The sequence below is a fragment of the Erythrolamprus reginae genome, chromosome 7 (assembly GCF_031021105.1).
Source record: "Erythrolamprus reginae isolate rEryReg1 chromosome 7, rEryReg1.hap1, whole genome shotgun sequence".
Taxonomy (NCBI): Eukaryota; Metazoa; Chordata; class Lepidosauria; order Squamata; family Dipsadidae; genus Erythrolamprus; species Erythrolamprus reginae.
In genome coordinates this window covers 7413754-7434239 of record NC_091956.1, presented here as the reverse complement: position 1 = coordinate 7434239, position 20486 = coordinate 7413754, and the positions used below count along the sequence as shown (strand labels likewise).

The window sequence follows — 20486 nt, the reverse complement described above, 5'->3', positions numbered from 1 at the left end:
AATTCAAAAGAAACAAAGCACCCTTTTTGTATTGCAAAGAGCACTGGTCCCAAAACAACCTTTTAGGCTGTACAATTCCCTTAATCAGTCCTTAAGTACTTAGCTAGCAGCTGTGAAGAAACATCACAGCCCTCCTTCTTCCACGAAGTGAGACACACACACTTTGCTCTGCTTTGGTTTCAAAGTCGTGAAAAATCAACAAAGTCCGGAAACATCAAGGCACGGTCCTGAAGAACAACAATCAGATAATCTTCCACAACGGCCAAGCCAGCATGCTGCTATTTATATCAGCAGCTCTAATTACTGGAGCCCCACATAAACACAGGTGGCCTCTCTTATCTCCTGTAATATTTCTCCAATTGGTCTCTTCTCTGCATAACTCTGCGCCTGCGTGGGTCTAACACTTCCTCATTCGAATCGACCGAAGATAATGGAGATTGGCTTCCTGGGCTGTGTGCCAAGCCCCCCTCTTCCAAGTCACCCCCACCTTCTTCTTTGTCCGAGGAAACTGCACTCCCTGACTCTGTCGGCAATAAAACAGACCTATGACATGTTGATGTTTCCCCTGCATCCACCTCCACATTCCTTGGGGCAGGAGCTGGGCCAGAGACAACCACAACAGTATGTATGTGACTTTTATCTCACTTTGGTGAGAAGATCCACACTGGCCACGTGACCATAGAAATTTCTTTGGACAATGCTGGGTCCCTTGTGACCATTCAAGGGTTCTGGTCAAGATACAGAAATGACCACCACGCCCCAAAATTGGACGCCTTTGGACAAGGAAACCTTCACCTTTTTTAAATGGAAGGTATGACTGCTAACATCACAATGGTACGAAGAAAATCCTAGGCCTCCAACTATGTTTGAAATACTGGCTATCATTCTGTTTATTTAACTTTATCACTTGGAAAAAGTTCAGCAAAAAGCAACCCAAATGATCAAGCGTCTGTGTTTGTCCAACGAAAGCATAAATGGTTTAAAAATTTAAAAAAATGGCAACCTGGCTGGAGTCTTATCGAACTAGGCACGCCATGGAAAGATAAAGATGGGGAAAGGGTGCCATTTGCTCCTTTCAAGATTTGAGAACGTGAGCTTGGCCAACAAAGGCGATTGGCAAGCGTTTTTAAAAGAACGAGAAAGTTATTTTTATCACAATGCACCGTGCCAGAATTTGCTGCCCTGAGAACTTGCGGACGTTCTGCCAAAATATTCCTATTCGTATTGCTCTGGAATTCCCAGATAATATGGCTATTAGCAGTTAGTTAGTCTCACTGGCTGGGAATAATGGCAACAATGATCTCAGCTCATGTGGAAAGCAACAAGTAATTTATTTATTTATTTATTTATTTATTTATTTATTTATTTTGTCCAATACACAATGAGGGTTTTAATGTACACATAGTAAAATACATGATGAAGGTTATAGAGGATATTCTCATAGTAAAATATATCTAAGAAAGACTAGAAGAAGAGATATAGGAATAGAAGAAAGGTATAGGAGATATAGGAGAGCAATAGGACAGGGGACGGAAGGCACTCTACTGCACTTGTACTCGCCCCTTACTGACCTCTTAGGAATCTGGATAGGTCAACCGTAGGTAATCTAAGGGTAAAGTGTTGGGGGTTTGGGGATGACACTATGGAGTCCGGTAATGAGTTCCACGCTTCGACAACTCGGTTACTGAAGTCATATTTTTTACAGTCAAGTTTGGAGCAGTTGATATTAAGTTTAAATCTGTTGTGTGCTCTTGTGTTGTTGTGGTTGAAGCTAAAGTAGTCACCGACAGGCAGGACGTTGCAGCATATGATCTTGTCGGCAATACTTAGATCTTGTTTAAGGCGTCTTAGTTCTAAACTTTCTAGGCCCAGGATTGAAAGTCTAGTCTTGTAGGGTATTCTATTTTGAGTGGAGGAGTGAAGGGCTCTTCTGGTGAAGTATCTTTGGACATTTTCAAGGGTGTTAATGTCTGAGATGCGATATGGGTTCCAAACAGATGAGCTGTATTCGAGGATGGGTCTGGCAAAAGTTTTGTAAGCTCTGGTAAGTAGTGTGAGATTGCCAGAGCAGAAGCTACATAGGATTAGGTTTACAACTCTTGAAGCCTTCTTGGCTATATTGTTGCAGTGGGCTTCGGCACTTAAATCTTTTGTTATTAGTATAGCAATAAAATAAAGTGTTTGCTTTTGCATGTTTAAATATTTGCCTGATTAACAAGAGTCTTCTCCGGGTCCCGCCAACCAAACAATGTCGCTTGGCGGGACCCAGAGGAAGAGCCTTCTCTGTGGTGGCCCCAGCCCTCTGGAACCAACTCCCCCCAGAGATTAGAATTGCCCCCACCCTCCTTGCCTTTCGAAAGCTGCTTAAAACCCACCTCTGCCGCCAGGCATGGGGGAAGTGAGATATACTTCCGCCTAGGCCTTTACAATTTTATGCATGGTATGTCTGTATGTATGATTGGGTTTTATATACAGTAAAGGGTTTTTAACTGTTTTTAGTATTGGATTTTGTTATATACTGTTTTATTGCTGTTGTTAGCCGCCCCGAGTCTGCGGAGAGGGGCGGCATACAAATCCAATAAGTAAGTAAGTAAGTAAGTAAGTAAGTAAGTAAGTAAGTAAAGTAAGTAAGTAAGTAAGTAAGTAAGTAAGTAAGTAAGTAAGTAAGTAAGCAAGCAAGCAAGTAAATGAAAATAAATAAATTAATTAAAATAAATTAAAAAAATAAATTAAAAAATAAATTAAAAAATAAATAAATAAATAACAACAACACAGGGATAAGGAATTGAAACAAACAAAGAAAAGCGAAACCCCCAGCGGTGGGACAAAAGCCCAAGCGGAAGAGAAAGAATGACAAATCTACAGGACGTGGTTAAAGTGGATCTTGGTTTGAAGTATCAGAAGCTTAAGGGGTAAAAAAATGAAATTCACAGCCAGGTCATTGTTGCAAACTGAAACCACATAGTAACAATACTGCTTCCACTGTAAGGGGGAAAAAGTAACATATTAGGATAAAGTTACTTCATAAAAGTAACTAAAGGAAACACTGTTATTGAAAAGTATGGTTTGTTTATAATGTTTCTGCTAGCTACTTTTCAGGAGTGCTCTCAATGCAACATGATATGGTCTGATAAGGCTTGTGACTCAACACTGTTATCTTGGTTGAGTTAATCAAACCGAACTGATCGCAGAGTTTCTCTTGGTTTGTGTCCTGCCTCCTACTCAGAAATTACAATGTGGGGGAGGGGGAGGAAACCCTTCTACACATAACATCAGGTTTTTTTAACGATTAAACCAATTATCTTGGTCCAAAGAGCACTACAATGTATTCCCCCAAAGATACGAGCTTGAAGATGGAACCAATCATCTTGCACTTAAATGTCATACAAGTAAAGGGCTATCCATAAAATATATCATATATGAGGGAGGGAAGGTTAGGAAGAGAGCGATAAGAAGAGAAAGAGAGCAGGAGAAAGGTTAGGAAAGAGGGAGGGAGGTTAGAAGGGGAAGGACAAGAAGGAAGGGAGAGGGAGGGAGGGAAGGAGGGAAGGAGGTTGGTTAGAAAGAGAGGGATAAGAAGCAGATGGAGGGAGAAAGATTAGGAAAGGAAGGAAGGAGGTTAAAATGGGAAAGACAAGAAGGAAGGAAAGAAAGAAAGAAAGAGAGAAAGAAAGAAAGAAGGTTAGGAAGTGAGTGATAAGAAGAGAGAGTGGGAGAAAGATTAGGAAAGGTGTTATTTGTAACACACAAAACACAAACATAGAAACATAGAAGACAAAACACACACACAAAAACATTAAAATAAAAGTTGGACAATTTGTGACCTGTTTGTAATACAATTCTAACAGTGCTTATTTTCTATTACACATATTGTATTTACATAATATAATCAAGTCTTAGCAAAGACCTTATGTATATCTTTTTTCTTTGTTTTGCGACTGATCATCCTTTGACATTTACTCTCTGAATTATCTAGCATTTATTAACTCTCTATTTTTGCTTCCCCCCACTTTTTTCCATCCAATCGTAGAACCTATCCCAACAATTACTATACTCTTACTCTACATTTTTATTTCTTTAGTTAAACTATCCATTTCTGTACGCATTGTAATTTTTTTGATTATATCTTCCTCAATAGGCATACAGTGGTACCTGTACTTATGAACTTAATTCATTCCATGACCAGGTTCTTAAGTAGAAAGGTTTGTAAGAAGAAGCATTTTTCCCATAAGAATCAATGTAAAATCAAATAATGTGTGTGATTGGGGAAACCACAGGGAGAGTGGAGGCCTGTTTCCTCCCAGGAGATTCCTAGAGAGACCCCATGGAGGCTTCTCCCTGCCTTTTCCAGCCCTATTTCCTTCCAGGAGATTCCTAGAGGGCCCCCACCAAGGCTTCTCCCCGTGTTTTCTGGCCCTGTTTCCTCCCAGGACATTCCTAGAGAGGCCCCATGGAGGCTTCTCCCTGCCTTTACCGGCACTTTGTTTCCTCCCAGGAGATTCCTAGAGAGGCCCCATGGAGGCTTCTCCCTGCTTTTCCGGTTACAGTTTCAACAAAAAAAATCTTGAACACCCAGTTCTTATCTAGAAAAGTTTGTAAGTAGATGGATTTGTAGGTAGAGGTACCACTGTATTTTCATTTTTCCAATATTGTGCGAGCATTATTCTCACTGCTGTCGTTATATGGAGGATTAGAAACAATTAGGTTTTTTTTTTTTCAAAATAGGATTTCTACATACTGAAGGATCCAGGGTGATTTTTAGTGACAGTGTCTGCATTCACATAATACACTAAGCCAAACACATCTTCAGTTACCTTTCCCAGCCACATCTGGTTTAAATTTTTCTCCTCTCAGCACACAAAATCATAAGGGCCCACTGTGACCCTCAGCTATGCAAAAAATGTAATATAAACAATGTGGCTGCCTGTTGCCAGAACCTTGCCCACTCTGACCTAGAGAATATTTCTGCCCTTTTTATAAACTATCCCAACCACCTACTGGGCTCTACTTTCCCTTTTATGCAGCCTTGCCCGTGGGACTTTTTTCCAAAGAAGATTATTCCAGTACTACAGAGGAATCATTGAGTCTGTCATCTGCACCTCTATAACTGTCTGGTTTGATTCTGCAACCCAACAAGACCGACACAGACTTCAGAGGAGAATCAGAACTGCAGAAAAAACAATTGCTGACAATCTGCCTTCCATTGAGGACCTGTATACTGCACGAATCAAAAAGAGGGCGGTGAAAATATTTACTGACCCATCACATCCTGGACACAAACTGTTTCAACTCCTACCCTCAAAACGTCGCTACAGAGCACTGCACACCAAGACAACTAGACACAAGAACAGTTTTTTCCCGAATGCCATCACTCTGCTAAACAAATAATTCCCTCAACGCTGTCAAACTATTTACTAAGTCTGTACTATTATTACTACTAGTTTTTTCTCATCATTCCTATCACCCATTTCCTCCCACTTATGACTGTATGACTGAAACGAGTCTTCGGAGAGGGGCGGCATACAAATCTAATAAATTGAATTGAATTTGAATTGAATTGTATCCTTGAAATTTTTATTAATATTGTTTGTTTCCTGATTGCTTACTTGTACCCTATGACAACCATTAGCTGTTATATGTTATGATTCTTGAAAAATGTATCTTTTCTTTTATGTATACTGAGAGCATATGCACCAAAGACAAATTCCTTGCGTGTCCAATCACACTTGGCCAATAAATAATTCTATTCTATTCCATTCTATTCTATTAACTATTCTATTCTATTCTGGTCTACAAATTCTAGTGACTGCATTATTATTATTCATTTCCATAAATACTTTAATATATATATATATAGTTTTGAAAATGTGAATGTGTTAAGTGTAATGGCTATACAGGTAGTCCTCCACTTATGGCCACAACGGAGCCCAAAATTTAGGTTGCTAAGCGGGGCATTTGTTAATATGTCCCATTTTATGACTTTTCTTGCTATGGTTGTTAGGTGAATCGCTGCAGTTGTTTTGTTGGTAGCAAAGTGGTTAAGTGAACCTGGCGTCCCCATGGGACACCGCAACTATCATAAATCCGAGTCAGTGTTTGAATTTTGATCACGCGGCTATAGTGTTGGTTATGACCTATAAAGCCCTTCATGGCACTGGACCAGATTATCTCAGGGACCGCCTTCTGCTGAATGAATCCCAGCGACCAGTTAGGTCCCACAGAGTGGGTCTTCTCCAGGTCCCGTCAACTAAAAAATGCCGCTTGGCGGGACCCAGGGGAAGAGCCTTCTTTGTGGCGGCCCCGGCCCTCTGGAACCAACTCTGTCCAAAGATTAGAAATGCCCCCACCCTCCTTGCCTTTCATAAGCCACTTAAAACCCACCTCTGCCACCAGGCATGGGGGAATTGAGATACTCTTTCCCCCTAGGCCTTTACAATTTTATGCATGGTATGTATGTATGTATGTTGTTTTTTTTTATATTAACGGGTTTTTAATCATTTTTAGTATTGGATTATTATTGTATGCTGTTTTATGATTGCTGTTAGCCGCCCCGACTCTTCGGAGAGGGGCGGCATATAAATCCAATAAATAAATAAATAAATGAAACATTGCAATGGTGTGAAAAACAATCATAAGTCACTTTTTAGTGCTATTGTAACTTTGAACAGTCACTGTTGTAAGTCAAGGACTATCTGCATTTACTGTACACCTACCCCACCTCTCTCTTCCTATAAAACTGTGGTTCTCAACCTGAGGGTTGGGATGCTTTTGATTAGATTAGATTACATTTATTGGATTTATATGCCGCTCCTCTCCGCAAACTCGGGACGGCTCACAACAATAATAAATGACCATTTCACAGACAAATTTCCCATGTAACACTAATGGAACTAAAAATTCCCATGTAACACTTTAGGAACTAAAGCTTCTATTCTGGCGCCTTGGAACATATTTTTACAATCTGAGCTTCCTGCCAATCAGCTTAAAGCTCTGTTTGGTGAATTGGCTTATGGTTGGGGGTCACCACAACACGAGGAACTGTATTAAGGTTTTGTGGCATTAGAAAGGTTGAGAAACGCTGGAAAACTCAAGGGACCTTTCATTGTACAACTTTTGGATTTTGTCAACTGGTTTAGGCTGAACAATCCCCCTTCCTACTGTCGAATCCACAATGTTGGCTAAAAGGGAAATAGATCATACATCAGTCTATTACTGTACAGCTAAACACTGCCGTTATAAATGGCCAAAGAAACCAGATAAGGGTAAACTTCTTCCTGAACAGAAATCTATTTTTCCACAATCACAGTAAAGTCGTTTGCTCGTGTGTAACATCTGTTCTACAGCCATGCACATTTTTTTAAAAAACAAAAAGTAAGCAGGAAAAGTCAATCAAATTTTTTTTTCTCCCCCTCGTTCCTCCCAAGGATGTAGTTAAGATTTCCTTCATATGTTTAGAATTTACTTTCACCAACGTCTCTATCCATCCGAGTCTGCGGAGAGAGGCGGCATACAAATCTAATAAATTATTATTAATTACTATTATTACAGATAGGTAGGTCAACAAGATCAAGCCCCTATTTTCTCAAAAGTTACTCATTTGTAATGAGCATTAAATAATTAATAGTATCAAACAATAATTAGTAATTTACTGACAATATAGACATCCTACTCCAATTAATTTAAAAACTAATTTAATCCAAAACCCCTGTGACATTAAAAATCAGGGAGATTTTACAATCCCCTCCCTCCAAAATACAGATCTCTTACAGTCCCCCAAAACACCAGAATTCTGGCTATCTGTTGCACGAAAATTTGGGATGGGCGGTGGTAGAGATTAAATTAATCTTGTGGGGCTATAATACTGATTTACATCACCTTTTTTTTTTTAGAACAGGGGGCGTTTGAAACCCTTCTGAGAATCCAGTCTTGAAGGGCAGACCACCAACACTACAGTGTTACATTTTGCCTTTATTCAAAATACCATAAGAGTCCATCAAATCACAATACAGTGTTCCCTCGATTTTTGCGGTGGATGCGTTCCGAGACCGCCCGCGAATGTCGAATTTCCGCGAAGTAGAGATGCGGAAGTAAATACACTATTTTTGGCTATGAACAGTGTCACAAGCCTTCCCTTAACACTTTAAACCCTTAAATTACAATTTCCCATTCCCTTAGCAACCATTTAGATTATTACTCACCATGTTTATTTATTAAAATTTATTTTAAAAAAATTTATTAAAGGCGGACGAAAGTTTGGCGATGACATATGATGTCATCGGGCAGGAAAAACTGTGGTATGGGGGGAAAAACACAAAGTATTTTTTAATTAATATTTTTGAAAACCCGTGGTATAGGCTTTTCGCGAAGTTCGAACCCGCGAAAATCGAGGGAACACTGTATATTCATTTCTCTATACCAGTGATTTTCAACCTTTTTTGAGCCGCGGCACATTTTTTACATTTACAAAACCATGGGGCACATTGAGTGGGGATGGGGGGGCAGCTAAAAAAAGTTTGGACAAAAAAATTCTATCTCTCTCTCTTTCTCCCTTTTGCTCTATTTCTCTCTCCCTCCCTCTTTCTCTCTCTTTCTCTTTTTTCTCTCTCTCTCCTTCCCTTTCTTTCTCCCTTCCTTCCTCTTTTTTGCTCTTTCTCTCTCCCTCCCTACCTCCCTCTATGTCTTTCTCTCTCCCACCTTCCCTCCCTCTCTCTCTCTTTCTTTCTATTTCTCTCTTGTTCTCTTTCTCTCTCTCTCTTGTTCTTTCTTTTTCCCTCTCTTGCTTTATTTCTCTCTCTTTCTTTCTTTCTCTCTGTTTTCTTTCTCTCTCTCTTGCTTTCTTTCTTTCTCTCTCTCTTGTTTTCTTTCTCTCTCTGAGCTTCGCGGCACACCTGGCCATGTCTCACGGCACACTGGTGTGCCGCGGCACACTGGTTGAAAAACACTGCTCTATACATCCTCCAACAACTTTCCCGGAGTTGCATGGAAGAAAGGTTTTATAAATTTCCCTATAAAGTAATGCTTCCAAAACCACGGATGTATACCGTCTGTTTCTCATCTGTTCTCGCACCAGATTTTGCCCTTGTAGTATATCAACTGTGCTGAATCCCCAGAGTTTTTCCACTTCCTTGTATAAATACCAAGGAGATGAAATCAGTCCAGAAATATAAGGGTTGCGGGAAAGCCTATAAGTTTGTCGAGTAGGTCAGAATCCATCTGCCCTGTTCAATTAAGATTCTGAATTTATCAGAGCGGCCCACAATTTGAGGCTTACGAAAACTTTCATTCGTATTGTTCCACTCCCGTAGGACAGATGGGAGACATATAAAGGGTGGGAGAGACTCAACGCCAAAAAAAAAAAGAGGGGGAAAAAACCCTGGCAGGATAGTTGGAGGAGAGAATTAAACTAGGGATTCCTGGCTTGACAGCTCAGTTAATTCATCTCTGGGAATTTAGAACTGTGCTTGTGCTTAATTTTCCCCCAAAAAAAGAAGAGCTATGAAAAAAAAAAAGAAGGGGAGAGGGAAGAGGGCAGAAAAGGAAGAAGTTGGCGGGAAAAGGTTGCAGATGATGGCTGGTGGGATAAAACCACGGTGGTGGGGATACGAGACGGGAGGTAAATAAATTTTATCAATGTCGGTTGGCGGGCCCCAGGGGAAGAGCCTTCTCTGTGGCGGCCCCGACTCTCTGGAACCAGCTCCCCCCAGAGATTAGAACTGACCCTACCCTCCTTGCCTTTCGTAAACTCCTCAAAACCCACCTTTGTCGTCAGGCATGGGGGAATTGAGATATCTCCCCCGGGCCTATATAATTTATGTATGGTGTGTTTGTAGGTATGTCTGCTTAAAAATGGGGTTTTCTTAACTACTTTAAATTTTAAATTGTAAATTATTAGATTTGTTATGAATTGTTTTATTATGTTGTGAGCCGCCCCGAGTCTACGGAAAGGGGCGGCATACAAATCTAATAAATAAATAAATGAATGAATGAATGAATGAATGAATGAATAAATAAATAAATACACTGCTCAAAAAAATAAAGATTAGATTAGATTTATTGGATTTATATGCCGCCCCTCTCCGCAGACTCGGTCGGGGCAGCTCACAACAATGGCAAAAACAGTACATAGTGACAAATCTAATATTTACCAGTCTAATTACAGTTTTAGGTTAAAAAATTCATAAAAGCAACCCCAATATATATAAAAAACAAGCACACAATCAATCATACACCAAAACAACATGGGCAAGGGGGAGATGTTTCAATTCCCCCATGCCTGACGGCAGAGGTGGGTTTTAAGGAGCTTATGAAAGGCAAGGAGGGTGGGGGCAATCCTAATCTCTGGGGGGATCTGGTTCCAGAGGGTCGGAGCCACCACAGAGAAGGCTCTTCCCCTGCGTCCCGCCAGACGACATTGTTTAGTCGACGGGACCCGGAGAAGACCAACTCTGTGGGACCTAACCGGTCGCTGGGATTCGTGCGGCAGAAGGCGATCCCGGAGATATTCTGGTCCGGTGCCCTGAAGGGCTTTATAGGTCATAACCAACACTTTGAATTGTGACCGGAAACTGATCGGCAACCAATGCAGACTGAATGAATGAAATATTCCCATTGAATACTTTTGTTCTGTATAAAGTTGAATGCGCAAAACAGCATGTGAAATTGACGGTCAATCAGTGTTGCTTCCCAAGTGGACAGTTGGATTTCACAGAAGTTTGATTTACTGGGAGTTATATTGTGTTGTTTAAGTGTTCCCTTTACTCTTTTTGAGCAGGTTCTCCTCAAACCGACCTTTAGAGCAGCAGGTTGGGGGAAAGTAGATGGCAGAAGCTTTTCTGGGTAAAACAGTGCGGGAACTCAAGTTGGCAGCTGCAAAGATGTATTCACACATGTGGAAAGCAGCTCTGTGAATTCACAATATCAGAGGGATGCTGGGCCTATTGCAAAAATCCCAAAGGTGTGCATTCACACATGTAGAAGAAAAGCTCTGTTAATTCACAATATCAAGAGATGCTCAACCCATTGCAAAATCCCAAAGGTGCATTCACACATGTAGAAGAAAACCTCTATTAATTCACAATATCAAGAGGGATGCTCAACCCATTGCAAAATCCCAAAGATGTATTCACACGTGTAAAAAAAAAAAGATCTCAATTCACAATATCAAGAGAGATGCTCAACCCATTGCAAAAATCCCAAAGATGCATTCACACGTGTAGAAAGAAAGCTGTTAATTCACAATATCAAGAGGGATGCTCAGACCATTCACACGTGTAGAAAAAAGCTCTCGATTCACAATAGTAAGAGGAATGCTCATCCCATTGCAACAATCCCAAAGATGCATTCACACGTGTAGAAAAAAGCTCTCAACTCACCATATCAAGAGGGATGCTCAGACCATTGCAAAAAATCCCAAAGATGCATTCACACGTGTAGAAAGAAAGCTGTTAATTCACAGTCGAATCGGAGGGACGCCCAACCCAACTGCAGGATCGGGCCGTGGGCGTGTGTGGCGGCGGCGGCGGCTTCTATTATTACCATTCCGATTGCCACTGTACCACCGACACGTATCTAAAAAATCCCCGAGGAAGGCGCTGTTTCCACCCCCAAACCACCCACCCAAATCCACTGCATCTCCCACCCACCCAAATAGACCCAACCCTGGAATAACACTTTTCCCAAAAGGATGGGGGGGACGTTTGGCTGCTTTTTAAAAACCCGCCAGGCTTTCCCAAATAAAAAATAAATAAAATCAGCCCGGCCCCGCCACTCACAGAAATCGAACCCGCGTGTTTCCCGTAACGTCGGAAGAGGCCCGCGGCTCCAACCAGCCCGACGCCCCGCGCGCCTTTTTTTTTTCAGCGAGAGGCTGCCAGAATGGCCCCCGGACGAAGCTTTTGGCGCCCTCCCGACGCTTCCCAACCGACACGTGTTTCGGCCCGGCCGGCTCGGCTTCGTCTTTTCCATGTATTTTTTATTTTTTGCAAGGCCACTCGCCGCCCCCCCCCACCGCCCCTCTCAGCCGGACTCACCGCGGCTCTGCCCACCGCCACGGCCATGCTGAGGGGTCTCCGCGGGCGCAAAGGAGAGGCTCCGTCCGGCGTCTCCCCTCACGCGGCCGCCTCGCCTTCCGCCGCCTCCGCCCGGCGCTCGGCCACTCCTTCGGGCTCGCCTCGCTCTGCCCCCTCCTCCCTCTCCTCCCTCTTCCTCCCCCCCCCTCTCCTCAACCCAGACTCGAAGCGGGAACATGGCCACCCGGCTGGAAGCGACCATTCGCTGCCGGGAGGAGGGGTGGCCGGGTGGGTGAGGGGAGGAGGGGGAGAAGAGAGGCGGCGGGGAAGAGGGGAGGGGGTCGCGCTAGGCCGGAGGACGCCCACTCGTCCTCCCCTCCGTTTAGCTTTCTCAGCTCCCCCACCTCACATGGAGGACGGGGAGGCGTGCGGTCGCAAACACCCGCGGGCTCCGGCGGCAGAGCCCTCAAAACGCCGCTTTCGGTCGCACTCCCGGCGCGCACTCCCCCTTGGGGCCTTTCTTGTGCTAGTCGGGGTCCCCCCCTCACCCGGGCAAGGACGTTGATAGAGAGGGGTCTTTTTTTCCTACTAAGGAGGGGAAGAGCGTTTGGGGGGCGTCCGCGAGTCTTTTGTGCCAGGATGGAGGTAGTCCTCGACTTACGACCGCAATAGAGGCCACAAGGCTTGTCGCTAAGCGAGGCCCCTTGATCCAGCCAAGGAAGGAGCTGGAGGTAGTCCTCGACTTACGACTGCAACAGAGGCCACGATGCCCTGTCGTTAAGCAAGACAGGGCATTCCTTGATCCATGCAAGGAAGCAGCTAGAGGTAGTCCTCGACTTACGACTGCAACAGAGGCCACGATGCCCTGTCGTTAAGCAAGGCAGGGCATTCCTCGATCCATGCAAGGAAGCAGCTACAGTTAGTCCTCGACTTGTGATCACAATAGAGGCCACAGTGTCAGTTGCTAAGCGATCCATGCAAGTAAGGAGCTGGAGGTAGTCCTCAACTTACAACCACAAGAGAGGCCACAATGCCCTGTCGTTAAGCGAGACAAGGTGTCTCTTGATCCATACAAGGAAGGAGCTGAAGGTAGTCCTCGACTTACGACAGCAATAGAGGCCACAAGGTCTGTCGCTAAGTGAGGCCCCTTGATCCATGCAAGGAAGGAGCTGGAGGTAGTCCTCGACTTACGACCACAAGTAGAGGCTGCAATGCCCTGTCGTTAAGCGAGATGACCAAGAGCGTGGAAAGCAGACCGGCTCTTTTCCCAGGATACAGGTAGTCCTTGATTTACGACCATAATTTAGGCCACGGTGTCGCTAAGCGAGGTGGGGCATCCCTAGATCCATGCAAGGAAGGAGCTGGATGGAGGTAGTCCTCTACTTCAGTGATTTTCAACCTTTTTTGAGCCATGGCACATTTTTTACATTTACAAAACCCTGGGGCACATTGAGTGGGGTGGGGGGGGGGGGCGGCTAAAAAAAGTTTGGACAAAAAAATTTCTCTTTCTTCCTCCCTTTCGCTCTATTTCTCTCTCCCTCTTTCTCTCCTTTTTTTCTCTCTCTCTCCATCCCTCTTTCTTTCTCTCTTCATTCCTTCCTCTCTCTTTTGCTCTCTTTCTCCCTCCCTCCCTCTATGTCTTTCTCTCTCCCACCTTCCCTCCTTCTCTTTCTCTCTCTCTCTCTTTCTCTCTTTCTTTCTTTCTTTCTCTTTCTTTCTTTCTCTCCCTCTCTCTCTCTCTTGTTCTCTTTCTCTCTCTTGCTTTCTCTTTCTCTTGCTTTCTCTCTCTCTCTTGCTTTCTCTCTCTTTCTTTCTCTCTCTCTTTTTCTCTCTCTCTCTCTTTCTTTCTTTCTCTTTCTTTCTTTCTCTCTCTCTCTCTTGCTTTCTTTCTCTCTCTTGTTCTCTTTCTCTCTCTTGCTTTCTCTCTCTCTTGCTTTCTCTCTCTCTCTTGCTTTCTCTCTCTCTCTTTCTCTCTCTCTCTCTTGCTTTCTTTCTTTCTCTTTCTTTCTTTCTCTCTCTCTCTCTCTTGCTTTCTTTCTCTATCTTGTTCTCTTTCTCTCTCTTGCTTTCTCTCTCTCTTGCTTTCTCTCTCTCTCTTGCTTTCTCTCTCTCTCTTTCTCTCTCTCTCTTGCTTTCTTTCTCTCTCTTGTTCTCTTTCTCTCTCTCTTGCTTTCTCTCTCTCTTTCTCTCTTGTTTTCTCTTTCTCTTTCTTGCTTTCTCTCTCTCTCTCTTTCTTTCTCTCTCTTTCTCTCTCTCTCTCTCTCGCTTTCTTTCTCTCTCTTTCTCTTGTTTTCTTTCTCTCTCTGAGCTTCGCGGCACACCTGACCATGTCTCACGGCACACTAGTGTGCCGTGGCACACTGGTTGAAAAACACTGCTCTACTTACTATGATGGATTGAATTAGGCCAAGTCCCTGATTTGCATTTTTGTCCCTAAATTATCAGAATGTGGGTTCCCCCTGCCGCAGGCAAAAATTAAAATATTTTGGTTTGTGCATCCCACGATCTTATTTTCATTCTTTCCGGGACTCCCTGCAGAAATTCAGTGGCAATTCTCCAATCTTTGGCAGTGGGGAACCTTTTATGAAAATAAGGAACAAAGCGGGTTTACATTTCAAAGATACTAATTTGGCTTTTTTAAAAATGAAACAACTTTTTAAAAAAAATCAGAGGAAGGAACCCAATCCCCCTTAGACTGGTTATTTGTTCATTATTTTAGGCTCACAACATATCAAAGAACAATATAATAATAATAATAATAATAATAATAATCAATTGCAAAAGGCCGCTTTACTGGGATCGGCAAACATAATTCGCCGCTACATCACGCATATAATAATAATAATTTATTAGATTTGTATGCCGCCCCTCTCAGAAGGCTCAGGGCGGCAATAAAACATCTGAAACCCAATTAATATAAATAATCTAAAACATAGAAACATAGAAGACTGACGGCAGAAAAAGACCTCAAGGTCCATCTAGTCTGCCCTTATACTATTTTCTGTATTTTATCTTAGGATGGATATATGTTTATCCCAGGCATGTTTAAATTCAGTTACTGTGGATTTACCAACCACGTCTGCTGGAAGTTTGTTCCAAGGATCTACTACTCTTTCAGTAAAATAATATTTTCTCATGTTGCTTTTGATCTTTCCCCCAACTAACTTCAGATTGTGTCCCCTTGTTCTTGTGTTCATTTTCCTATTAAAAAACACTTCCCTCCTGAACCTTATTTAACCCTTTAACATATTTAAATGTTTCGATCATGTGACCCCTTTTCCTTCTGTCCTCCAGACTATACAGATTGAGTTCATGAAGTCTTTCCTGATACGTTTTATGCTTAAGACCTTCCACCATTCTTGTGGCCCGTCTTTGGACCCGTTCAATTTTGTCAATATCTTTTTGTAGGTGAGGTCTCCAGAACTGAACACAGTATTCCAAATGTGGTCTCACCAGTGCTCTATATAAGGGGATCACAATCTCCCTCTTCCTGCTTGTTATAACTCTAGCTATGCAGCCAAGCATCCTACTTGCTTTTCCTACTGCCATTCCAAAAAAGCTAAAACATTAAAAATCATTCAGATTCAAACCAGAAACATACCACACACTCGTTGGCCAGAGTCTAGGGTCTGTTGACCCCAAGCCTGGTGGCATAAATAGGTTTTCAGATTCTTGCAGAAGGCGAGGAGGGTGGGGGCCAGTACGAATCTCTGGGGGGAGCTGATTCCAGAGGGCCAGGAATCTGACATCATCCCTAACAAATACTATGATAATAACAAAAATATTGGAATGTGCAGAGATGTGTAAAATGACAATGCAACTACAGGATAAAGGGGACACAGAATTATATAAAACTTGGGGGAATTGGTATAAATGGTTGGAATACCAAAAAAAAATGGATACAATAAATAGTATTACACAGGATATGATGGGTGATGAAAGACAATAAGGATAATAGACTTAAGATAATAATACAGCAGCATATATGTATATATATATATATATATATATATACATATCAAATCCCAGTGGGTATGGTTGGTGATGAGGCCAAAATAAGGCCGAAATAGATCTATCCTAGTCTCCCTTAATTTTCAAATTCAGCTTAAACATGTGACACATACAGATAGAATTGTCGGCTATCAATAAAATTAACTGCCTTGGAAATGGCCCTGGGTTGGGCTGAGAGGCAAAAAAGGAGCTGTGATGTTCCTTCAATATACCAGGGTGATTCGACACAAAATGTAACCCTTCCCTGGTACAGAGCTGAAGGGATTGGATACTGTAGCCTAGAGGATAATTCTCTGCCTTACAAGGCAACGGTTGCAGGTTCAAATCCCAGTGGGTATGGCTAGCTGATGAGGCCAAAATAAGGCCGAAATAGATCTATCCTAGTCTCCCTTAATTTTCAAATTCAGCTTAAACATGTGACATATATATATATATATATATATATATATATATATATATATATATATTATATATGTTTTTTATGTCGGATCACCCTGGTATATTTTAAGGAACGTCACAGCTCCTTTTTGCCTCTAGGCCCAACCCAGGACCACTTCAAGGCAGTTAATATATTTATAGCCGACAACTATATGGTGTATATGTTAAATGTTTTTAGCTGGAATTTTTAAAATTAAGGTCCCTGGTACAGGCTGGAAGGGACCTGATCTGATGGCTCACACTGCTAGTTCTCTGCTTTACAAGGCAGAGTTCACCAGATCGAATCCCAGTAAGGAAGGGTGTGGCTAGCTGATGAGGCCAGTTAGGTTGTGTATTTTTTTCTTTTTCTATCTTGAATGTATGTGTATTTTGTATGCTGCTTTGTTTTAAACTCAATAAAAATTTATTTAAAAAAATATTTTAAAAAAGGGAGAGATTGCTTCTTCTACCTAGGATCGAACACACAGCCTCCTGATTGTGAGGTGAGAGCTCCACCTGTAGGCCACCACATCACTTCAAACAGCCTTGCTGTCATAGTTCCCTCTAAGCTGAGCAGTGAGCAATCGCTCACTTAAAAATCATCATCAACTCAGAGTTTTCCAAACCTGCCCAGAAGCCGAGAGGGAAAGAGTGAGAGGGAAGGAGAGAGAGAGGAAGAGAGGAAGAGAGAGAAACAGATAGAAAAAAGAGAGGAAGGAAAAGAGAAAGAAAAAGAATGGGAGTAAGGAAGAGAGAAAGAAAATCAAAATCTAGTTTGAAACTAGCTCAACTATTTAAGTGGCATTTTGATATTGATAGAGTTGCCCTATTATGAGCTCACTGTTATAGACACACAGTACAGTATTTTATTTTGAAATTCTCTGAGGCAAAACAGGGTGGGTTTTTTATTTATTTGTTTATCTATCTATATCTATCTATCTATCTATCTATCTATCTATCTATCTATCTATCTATCTATCTATCTATCTATCTATTATTTCTGTGCCGCCCAGTCCCGAAGGGACTGCCGCTCAGACACTATACTTTTCCGCCCACCCCCCCAAAAAATTAGAAGGAACACTGCTTGCTGTTATGACACCCCAAAAAAGGACATTGCTTTATGTTCAGGCTTCTCCACTTCAATTAAAAAGAAGTCTTTCTCCCTATACTGAGATTCGATCTGTCAAACTGCTGGCAGACGGTGATCAGCAGAAGTAGCTTGCAGTATTGCACTGTAACTACTTCACCACCGAGGCTGAATGAATGACAAAAATGTGCTGAATAAATGACAAAAAAACCCCACTAAACCCCCAAGCCTTTTTTGCATTCATTTTCCCATCAAGATAAAATGGGAACTCTGCTCATTTGTATGAGAACGATGTGTATGTTTATGAAATGTAGCTCTCTAGGCAATACTCCAAAGTCAAAACAAGATAATTTTAAACAACTTTTTCTCTCTCTTGGGGAATAAGCAAGCGATGGAGAACATTCCACCAATGTTCCGATTTGATTAAATGGAAGAATTGGAGGCTAGTATCTGGAATGTCACAAATTATTGAATCACTTGCTATTTTTTAAAATAATAATAATAATTATTTATTATTATTTATTAATAATAATTTATTAGATTTGTATGCCGCCCCTCTCCGAAGACTCAAATCACATTTTAATATGATGAATCCACCCTGTATTTATCATTAATACTCAGTTGCCTAGTTTAAAAAAACCCCAAAGGGCAAAAGAAAAAATCCGTAGAACAAGTCTGTCCTATTTCCATTGGGTGTGTTTAATTTGTCACTAAAGTATGGCTAATGTCACATTGTCATCCAATTAGAGAAAAATGCCATTTGACTCATGATGATACAGACACTTTGTTAAGGAGTGTGCAGAGGGATCTCTGAGTTTATTTATTTATTGTTAGAGTTGAAAGGGACCATGAAGGCCATCAAGTTCAACCCCCTGCCCAAGCAGGAACCCTGTAGCACAGTGGTCCCCAACGTTTTTTCCACCAGGGACCAGTTTCAGCAAGACAATTTTTCTATGGCCCAGTGGGGGCGGAAAGGGGCGTGGTTGGGGGCGGGATTAAGCATGGGGGTGCTGGTCCTCCCCGCGCCTCTTTCCCACCATCGTCCTGTGGCCAGCAGAACCTGCCTCCCAAGCCCTCTTGCCCAGCGGGAGCTAAGCGCTGGAGAGAGGGGGTCAGGCTGGCCCTCCTGCCTCCCCCCAGCCAAAAACGCAAAAGCGCCCCGCGGCAGAAGCCAAAAGAGGCTTGAGCCTCTCGGTCCTTCCCGCCCCTCTGTCCCATCCATCGTCCTGTAGCCGGCAGAACCTGCCTCCCGAGGCCTCTTGCCTGGCGGGAGGCGAAGCGCTGGAGGGAGGGGGTGGCGGCATGAGGGCCGGCAGCTGCTGACTCCACGGACCGGTGCAACATGCCCCGCGGCCCGGTGCTGGTCCGTGGCCCGGTAGTTGGGGACCCCTGCTGTAGCACACCAGTCAAGTGGCAGTTCAATCTTCTCTTAAAAATGTCCAGAGTGTTGGAGTTCACAACGTCCGCTTGTAGGTTGTTCCATTGGTTGATTGCTCTGACCGTCAGGAAGTTCCTCCTTATCTCCATGTTGAATCTCTCCTTGGTCAGCTTCCAGCCGTTGTTCCTTGTCCGGCCCTCGGGTGCCCTGGAGAATAAAGTGATCCCCTCCTCTCTGTGACATCCCCTCATATACCTGTAGACTGCTATCATGTCTGCTCTGGCCCTCCTTTTCCCTAGGCTATCCATGCCCAGTTTCCTCAGTCTCTCTTCATAAGTCTTGGTTTCCAATCCCTTAATCATCTTGGTTGCTCTTTTTTGCACCTTCTCCAGAGTTTCAATGTCTCTTTTGAAGTGTGGTGACTCCAGGTGTGGTCGGACCAGGGCGTAATAGAGTGGTATTAAGACTTCCCTGGTCTTGGAGTGTATTCCCCTGTTGATGCAGCTTAGGATTGTGTTGGCTTTTTTAGCTGCTGCTGCACATTGTTGGCTCATGTTTATTTGATTATGTTAAAGTTGTTAAAGATACACAAATACAGAGGAAACATGAAATTCCAGCAGATATCCAGCTGATAGCCTAGTGATATGAGTAATGGAGCATTTCTTTCCTCTGGGCGCTGGCAGAGGTTTATTCCCTCTCCAAGTGCCCAGAGAAAGGAAAATGCTTCGTAGAAGCAATTTTTCCCATAGGAAAAATGTAAATGTAAAAGCAAAAAATGCCTGCAAACCCATTAGGAAAGAAATAAACACTCGGAATTTGGGTGGGAGGAGGAGGAGGAAGAAGAGGAGGAGGACAGTCGCTGCCGAAGGAAGAAGGTGAGGGGAGGGGAATCAAAAAAATCCAAAACTTTAAGGCTTAAAGAAAGTGGGGGCACTCTGATACGGCGAGGAGGAGCATGCACCTCCCATACACCCGGTGTGAGGCTGCCTCTCATACACTGCGCTAGAGAGAGAAACCCAGTGGGAATGGCAGGAAACTGACCGGACCTTTGTGCCGCTCTCAAATTTCCTGGGAAATTTTTCCAGGCTTGGGTTCTTAAGTAAAAAATGGTTCTTAAGTAGAGGTAAAAAAATCTTGAACACCCGGTTCTTATCTAGAAAAGTTCTTAAGTAGAGGCGTTCTTAAGTAGAGGTACTACTGTATTAGAAAAGTGGTTTGCTTTGCTACCGTGTTTCCCCGAAAGTAAGACAGTGTCTTACTTTCTTTTTACCCCCAAAAGCCCCACTACGTCTTACTTTCGGGGTATGTCTTACATTGGAAAAAAATCGAAAGGGTCGCTTTCCCGAAGGCATCTCCCCAGAGTCCAGAAGGGCAGCTGCGGGACAGGAGCCTCGTGAGCCCTTTTCCAAGTTCAACCTCAGGGCTCCAAGAGGCGTGCACGCGTGGAGCCGCAGACGCGTGTCGGGGAAGTGTGTGTCTGGAGGGGAGGAGCCGCTCTGCGCAGTTGGGCAGCCCCACCTGCCTGCTGGAAAGGAGGCGGGCGAAGGAGGGCGCAGCTCCGGCCGCTCGCCTCGGAGCTGGTCGG

General features: G+C 43.1%; 1 protein-coding gene across 4 annotated transcripts in view; it reads right to left on the bottom strand.

Annotated features, from left to right (window-relative positions):
* The window catches only part of SEPTIN11 (septin 11), a 125359-nt gene extending 113176 nt beyond the window's left edge, over positions 1–12183 (bottom strand). For 2 of the 4 annotated variants that reach the window (XM_070756918.1, XM_070756919.1), the window contains exon 1: positions 12030–12143. In XM_070756918.1, the coding sequence (XP_070613019.1) occupies positions 12030–12056 (27 nt within the window). In that variant the 5' untranslated portion in view covers positions 12057–12143. Of the gene's footprint in view, positions 1–12029 lie in introns of all 4 variants that reach the window. The other 2 variants (XM_070756917.1, XM_070756916.1) reach the window with 2 other exon arrangements.
* Between the last annotated feature and the right edge of the window lie 8303 nt (positions 12184–20486).